The 7,242-nt window shown below is 50.2% G+C and overlaps 1 protein-coding gene across 1 annotated transcript in view; it reads right to left on the bottom strand.

Annotated features, from left to right (window-relative positions):
* Nucleotides 1-3,569: 3,569 nt before the first annotated feature.
* Nucleotides 3,570-7,242, bottom strand: part of BATF3 (basic leucine zipper transcription factor, ATF-like 3) — a 12,847-nt gene continuing 9,174 nt past the window's right edge. Inside the window, exon 3 of the mRNA XM_008583270.1 lies at nucleotides 3,570-4,054. Coding sequence (XP_008581492.1) covers nucleotides 3,869-4,054 — 186 coding nt within the window. The 3' untranslated portion in view covers nucleotides 3,570-3,868. The remainder of the gene's footprint in view (nucleotides 4,055-7,242) is intronic.

Raw genomic sequence — 7,242 nt, 5'->3', positions numbered from 1 at the left:
ACTTCCCCAGGAGAAGGGATGTTTATGTTCAGAGTGCAAGAATCTTCATTACCTTGCCTTTTCCCCTCTTTCCTTCCCTTTCTTCCTCTCTCCTTTTTTCTTTCCATTCTTCCTTCTTTCTTTTTGTTCCCTGACTCTCTCTTACGAGCTTTCTTCCTGTGGCACAGACGATCCTGCCAGGATCTCCTGGGTGTCAGGGAGGGAAGGCAAGTCAGTGAGAGCTGGGGCCGCCCCTTCTCTTGCAACTCTCACTGGGGCAAAGCCCACAGCCCGGTGTCAGTAAACACACCCAGGTTGCAGATACTCTAGCACTGCTGGGAAAGAAGAGAGGGGCTTTTGGGTCTCTCATTTCCTGTCCGTTAAGAGTTATCATTCTTAACCAAGATTTGGGGCCAAAATTGGGGCCTGATTCAGTGATGGAAACCCCAAGCTTCAAGGCTGGGCTGGTGCAATCCAGGGCGGGATTGTGGACAGGAAGTGGTGAGTCTGCATGGTGGGAAGGAAGGGCTTCCTCCCTCTGACACTTTCTATGCCTGGGGGACCTTTCTCAGCCTGCCTCCCTACCCCCCAGCCCAGCAGCCAGCCACTTGTAGACTTCATGCAAATGCCCAGCACAAGGCCTGGCACATAGCAGAAGTGTGAATACAAGCAAGCATACCCAGTCCTCAGCAACTGGTCCACGCCCCACATCCCTCCTGGAAAAATATAATAGTTTCTCGAGCTTATACAGGAGTTTTACTTTTTCAGAGTAGTAGTAGCTCACTGAATATTTGGTTTTCGGAATTTTTGTCTGATCTCCAATGAGGGACTTGACCCCCAGCACCCTGGGCTATCCTGGACTACCCTAGTTTTGGTTCCCTGCCTCCAAATTTACTGGTTTAACATCAAAAGTGGAGACAGTCTTGATCCTCCCTAAATTGTAGCTCAACCTCAATGAATACACAGCCTCTAGATAGGAACCCCCCGCCCCAGCTCAGCAGCTAATTTGAAGTAAGTTCTTGATAGCACAGGAAGCAATTAGCATATTGGGGCAAAGTGGCTGGTTGTGAGGGATATTTAGGAGACAAAATTGACAGGACTTGGTAGATTAGCCTGGGAACACAGAGGAATCATATATGACACATAGGTTTCTGACCAGGTAGATGATGGAGTCCTTTATTGAACAGGTAAAAACAGACTGAGAAGTGTGTTTGAAAGAAAGACTATGTGATCACGAGTACAGCTTGGAACACACTGAGTAGGATAGGTTTGTGAAATGTCCTCTTGGGGACAACTAACAGGCAGCCGAATGGATATGCAGGTCTGCTCTTGGGACAGAATCGGGTTCTGGGCACAAATGTGGATGCTATCAGTATAGGGATAGATGGTGACTGAGAGGAAGAGACGTAGAAGCCAGTGTCACAGGCTGCTGGGAAGTAAAGAAAGTAGATAGAGCCTGAGATGTGCCCATTAGATTCAGCAACCAGAGCTTACAGGTAACCTCCAATGGGCGGTTTCAGGGAGGTGGTAGGAGCAGAGTCTGACAGCACTCACCAAACCCAGTCCCTCCACCCCCCAAGCACCTGGCTAAATTTCCTCTCCCTTGTAGCTGGTGAGGCCATGTGACTGAGTTCTGGTTAATGGACTGGGGGTGGGAGGTAGGAGCAGAGTCTGACAGCACTCACCAAACCCAGTCCCCCCAACCCCCAAACATCTGGCTAAATTTCATCTCCCTTGTAGCTGGTGAGGCCATGTGACTGAGTTCTGGTTAATGGACTGGGGGTGGGAGGAATGACACACAGTCACCCCCAGGACATAGCCCCTTGCACCATCCTCCACAGACCCTCCCCTCCCCAGCCTCCCAGTCAGAGTAGAGAAGCTGGGGCGACTCCAAGGCCTTGGGGACACAGAGCAAATGAAAGGAGATCGGTCTCTGGATTATTATGTGGAGCCAGGGGATTATATGAAGTCAAGCTGGACAGGGCTTAAGAAAGTCAGGCCAGCAGGCATGGACACCTGGAGTCAGCTGTGGAGTGGAGGAGCAGCCAGCAGAACAGCAGTGACAGTAGTTGTCAGAGCAGGTCAGCAGTCAGGGCAGCTGGATTTTGGAAGTCAGTCAGCGAGAAGGGTCCACAAGCCTGGAGAACATGGAAGTTCTTCAGGGTCAGGTTGAGACCCTGCAGGGCCAGAAAGTGCTGGAGTTGAAAGACAACAGCAGGAAAACATCAGCATATACAAGACACACCCTTTATGTGCTCAGACTCACAGCCACGTTGGCCACTCGAATATGGCCCTGAGTCCCCTCTTCACGGACAGGCTGTTCACCTGGACTATGCAGTCTCGGCCAGCCTATGCTGACAGAAGGACATGCCATATTTAGACACCAGCTGAGTAGGAGCCAGCTCACCTGGCTTCAGCCTGGTTCTATGAATTCAACAGTGGACCAGGAGTCAGACCACCTGTCGTTTCAGCCTGGATCTCCTGCTCACCTATGGCTGACCTTGAGCGAGTCCCTTCTCCTCACTGCACCTGAGCCTCATCTGCAAAGGGAAGAAGTCAGACTGGATGATTTTAATGTCTCTTGTACTAAAAACTTGTACCATTCTCCTGAACCAGCTACATTAGGGAAGCTTTGGCTGGTACTCCAGCAGGCGTTAGCACTGTTCTCCATCACCAGCCTTCCAATGCCTTGACAAGGGACATTCTTGCAGCCTTCAGCCTGTGCAAGTTAGAGGAGAACAGGCAGACGTCCAGTAGTAAAAGAGGAAGCCTCCCCAGGAAGGGGGAGCTTGTGGAGAGTAACCCATATTAATGTTGAATGGGAGTCAGCAAGTTCTTTACCTCTGGGAGGGCTGCAGTCTATTTTCTTCCTTACTTTCTTTTTTAACTATCTATATTTACAACAAAGCATTTTCCTTTCTGTTCCCATTTCTTGTTCCCTTTATGATGGGATGGCTCCACCCTTTGCAACCCCTTCTTGTTCCAGGGAAAAAGAGATTTGGAGGAGGATAGGAAGTGTCTTCCTAATTTACTTTCCTCGCTGGGGCCAACTTCAACTTGGGTTGACCCTGCTTGTCCAGAAAGAATAGAGTCAAATAGGACCTTCATAGAGAAAGTGCTCTTTTCATCTACTTGAATATTTGTTTCACTAAGGGGACAAGATTTCCCCACTCAATCATGACTCAGACTGATATGAATTTGTTCTCTGATCCAAAACCTTCTTATGGAATGGGAACGTGACCTGGGAGTGGACAGGGCAGCTGAGGAAACCAACTTGGAATGGAATATCTGCCGTGACAGCCCAGCAGGGGTGTGAGAGTTGACCGATGGAGGGCTACACAAAGCCTCAAACACCTGGCACACCCCCTCGTGACCCAGCTGGGTCAAAGACTTCCCAAAGCCCAGGAGTGGCAGGGAAGACCCACTGGCCTCTGCTCCACCAAGCCCCCCCTCCTTCTCTACCATGGAGGTGGTTGTGGGGGAGATAAACAGGATGGGCAGCAAGACCCATGAGCCACAAAACCACCTGAGCAGACAGAGGACAACCGTCCAGGAAGAGGAAATGTACTGTGCCTCTAAATTCCAACAACTTTGGAAAGGAGAGAATCACCTTTATTATCCAAGTTCTAGAGGATGCGATTCTGCATAACAGCAGAACCTACTAGCTGCCAAAGGTATGAGAAGTGCCTCCTGAGGCGGCCCTCGCACCGTATCTGCTCTGGGCTGAGAGGCAGGGCCTGCAGGTGTCGTGTCTGCTGAGGGAGGACACGGTGGCCCAGGAGGGGACCTGACCACAGGTCTTCCCATGTGCAGCTCCGGAACGAAGCACTTCCTCCCAGATTCAAAAACAACTGAGGCTCCTCGCTGGGCAGAGGAGTGTCCTGGGGCCTCATCGGGGCAGGCAGCCAGCCACAGGGTCCGGCCGGGGCAGTGGCACAAAGTTCATGGGACAGAGCAGCAGTGGGCATGTCTTCTCGTGCTCCTTTAGCACCGCACTCAGGTGCTTTATCTCCTCCGTCAGCTTCCCGATCTCTCTCCGCAGCACTGTGTTTTCTTGCTCCAGGCACTCATGTTCCTGCAGAAGACACAGAATGGACAACATCGTTTCTGAAACCGTATTCCTTTCCTCTGTCATCTCAGCAGCTCAAACCCTCACCACGATGCTCACCTCCTGCCCACCAAAGCCTCATCAGCACCCAGGGCCTCTACCACTCAGATTTGCTTATCTGCTTGATCTCTCTCTGCTCCCGCTGGAATGAAAGAATCATGAGGGCAGGGCTTTCTTTTCTGAATCAACTTTATTGAGGTATAATTTACATAAAATAAAGTGCATCTGTTTTAAATGTATAGTCCAATTAGTTTTGACAAATGTATACCCCTGTGTCGATCAATATATAGAACATTTCCATCACTCCAAAAAGTTCCCTCGGGCCCCTTTGCAATCAGTCCCCCCAACTGCTGATCTGCTTTCTGAGAGTCTCTGTTGGGTTCATGGTTATACCTGGGACCTAACAAATGCTTGTCGGTTGCACAAATAAATGAATGAAAGCATCGCTTGCCTTGGCTTTGCTCCAGCTTCATCTGTTGAGTTTCTACTATATCAGGGTTTACAGAGGCTTTGAACTGGACAGCACCAGAGGGACCACTTAGCCCAAACCACGCCATGTAGAAACCTTCCATGTGTAATTCTAGCCCAGCCATCCAACTTGTGCTGGGCACTCCCACCTTCAAAGAACAGTCTTGTCTTTTCTGAGCTGCTCTATTAGAAAGCTCCTCTTTGTACTGATCTGACATCTCTCTCTCCTTCAAACCCACCTTTTGGGCTTGGTTCCACCTCACGGAACCACATAGAGTAACTCCACTACTTTTTTCAACATCACAGTTCTTGAAATGTTAGGAGACAGCCCTGTACCACTTCCCCTTAGGTATTCTCTGAGCTCAATTGTCTCAGGCCTTCTGAGCTCCTGTGTCAGGACTTCCAACCCACCCACCCTCCTGGAAGCCATCCCCGGCACGCACTCCAATTTGCCAGAATCTCTGAGAAAATGTTGCTCCTAGAATGCAGTGCATGATGCTGGGGACCATGCAAAGGGCAAATGCATGGCAGAGGCCTCCCTGTGCTGGACCAAGCAGCTGGGGATTCTCCCTGAGCTTGCAGAGAAGTGCAATCTCTGTTCGCATGTGCTGCTTCTCTGTCTATACTCAGACAACGATTGATGTTTTGAAGCTTCAGGTTAGGGCTTTACATCTGTCTCCACTGAATTTCACTCTGTTCATTTGGGCATCTTAGAGCCTGGCAAAATCTTTTAAATCTCAATTGTGTCATCTCACGGTTGTGTGACACCACACAGCTCTAAGCTGTCCACTAACTTGATAAGCAGGTCTGCCTTTCCTTTGTCCAAGTCATTAATGAGTTTTACAGCACACAGCCAGTTGCAGAACCTTACGGAATGCCAGTTGACACCACACAGCTCTAAGCTGTCCACTAACTTGATAAGCAGGTCTGCCTTTCCTTCGTCCAAGTCATTAATGAGTTTTACAGCACACAGCCAGTTGCAGAACCTTACGGAATGCCAGTAGAGACCCTCTCTAGGCTGACAATCTTATTAAAATCTTGCTGAAATGTTATTTTCATCCATTTCTAGCCTGCTTCATCCAGGCAGGCTTTGTTGTCCCATGCATACCAGGCATTCCTTGAGCTGGGGACTCCACCTTATTACCCACCACATCTTCTCTCTTACTATTAATTTTTAAGAAATATCACTAAAGAAGTCTTACTTCTTACAGCCACTAAAGACACATGCAAATTCTCTACCCTGCCCCTTTGAGTATGCAGTTCTCCCCAGCTGGACTGCCCTTCTTTTCTGTGTGGGCCCAGCTCAAGCCCACCACCTCCATGAAGGCCTCTCTGATCACTGCACCTATAGCAATCACATCTTTTATTAGGTGTTCTATTCAAGGTTATACCACGTTCAGTCTCACTTACAGTAAATAAAGTGTAGCACCTGGGAGCTTCTGCTGCCCTCTCGTGTGCCCCGGCCTGATGGGACCCAGCGCCAGCATCTATGTGCTTGGTGAGCCCTCGGCCATCATCCTCTGGCTTCTTCTCTTACCCCTTCCTTCCCTCCCTTCCCTTCTAGGCATGTTCCTCTCCTTCAGGACCAAGGGCCCGGAGGGGCTGCATGCAGAGCCCATCAGAGCCGCTCCTTTGCCTCCTGCCCACTGCAGGCAGCTCCCGGGGCATCTGCAACACTCCCCAGGGCTGCAGGCCTCAGGCTTCCCCGGCAGGTTTCCCTGGGTCATTTTGGCTTCACCAGCACATTGTCCCATTCTGCCTTCGGCTGCCTCCTGGCCGACCACCCCCAGCGCCTCCCACTCTCCTCTGGTTTCTGACAAGACACTCTGAGTTGCAGAGCTTTGTCTCTGGAAGCCATGAGGAGTCCTGAGGCCTCATGCCTTCCTGGGATGCCTCTGCTTCCCCTAATCCCCTGCTCAAAAAGTCTTCAAAGCTGCCATCATGGGCCACCAAGCGGGCCCCTCATCTGCCTTCCCCGCAGGGACATTCTCTTTTGGGATTTAAGTTTTACTCATAAATCCGCTGAAGGACTTTTATTGAGCTGAGGGAATAAAATGGAGAAAAAAAGTCAGACTCCTCACGTGATACCAGTTCCACAAAAACAAAAAGAATTGCTAGGAGGGGAGGAAGAAGCGGCTAGAGAACACCAAATGGGAACAAAGGGTAAAGTGAAAGCCACTGCACACCGACAGAGATTACTGGACTCCTCCTGAACAAAAAATAAACAGAAACATTAACTCCTCTGGATTTCTAAAGAGCTGATCAGTCTGGCTCAATCCTGCCAAGTTTTGAGTCCTTTGCCACAGGAGGGTTGAAGTATTTGCCAGAACATGGTTTCAAAGCACAGACCTAAAACTTAGAGGTGGTAAAATCTCTGCGACTTCCAGTTCTCCCTCAGAAATTACGCTGCCAAAGAAGTGGTTCTCAACCGGGTCACTTTGGCAGCCCCCAGGGGACATTCGGCTGTGTCTGGAGACAGTTGTGGTTATCACAGCTGGGGGCGGGGGTGCTACTGCACCCAGAGGACAGAGGCCAGGATGCTGCTCAGTGTCCTACAGTGCACAGGACAACCCCCACCACAAGAATTATCCAGCCGCACATGTCAACAGTGCTGAGGGTGGGAAACTGTTCTGAGTATCTAAGGGTGAGGGGCTGTCTGGGTGCACGCAGGTTAGGGAGCCTCTGAG

This window comes from Galeopterus variegatus, unplaced genomic scaffold (assembly GCF_000696425.1).
Source record: "Galeopterus variegatus unplaced genomic scaffold, G_variegatus-3.0.2 Scaffold2876, whole genome shotgun sequence".
NCBI classification, from domain to species: Eukaryota; Metazoa; Chordata; class Mammalia; order Dermoptera; family Cynocephalidae; genus Galeopterus; species Galeopterus variegatus.
Note: the sequence above shows the minus strand (reverse complement) of the source record. Positions and strands in the feature narration are given on the sequence as shown.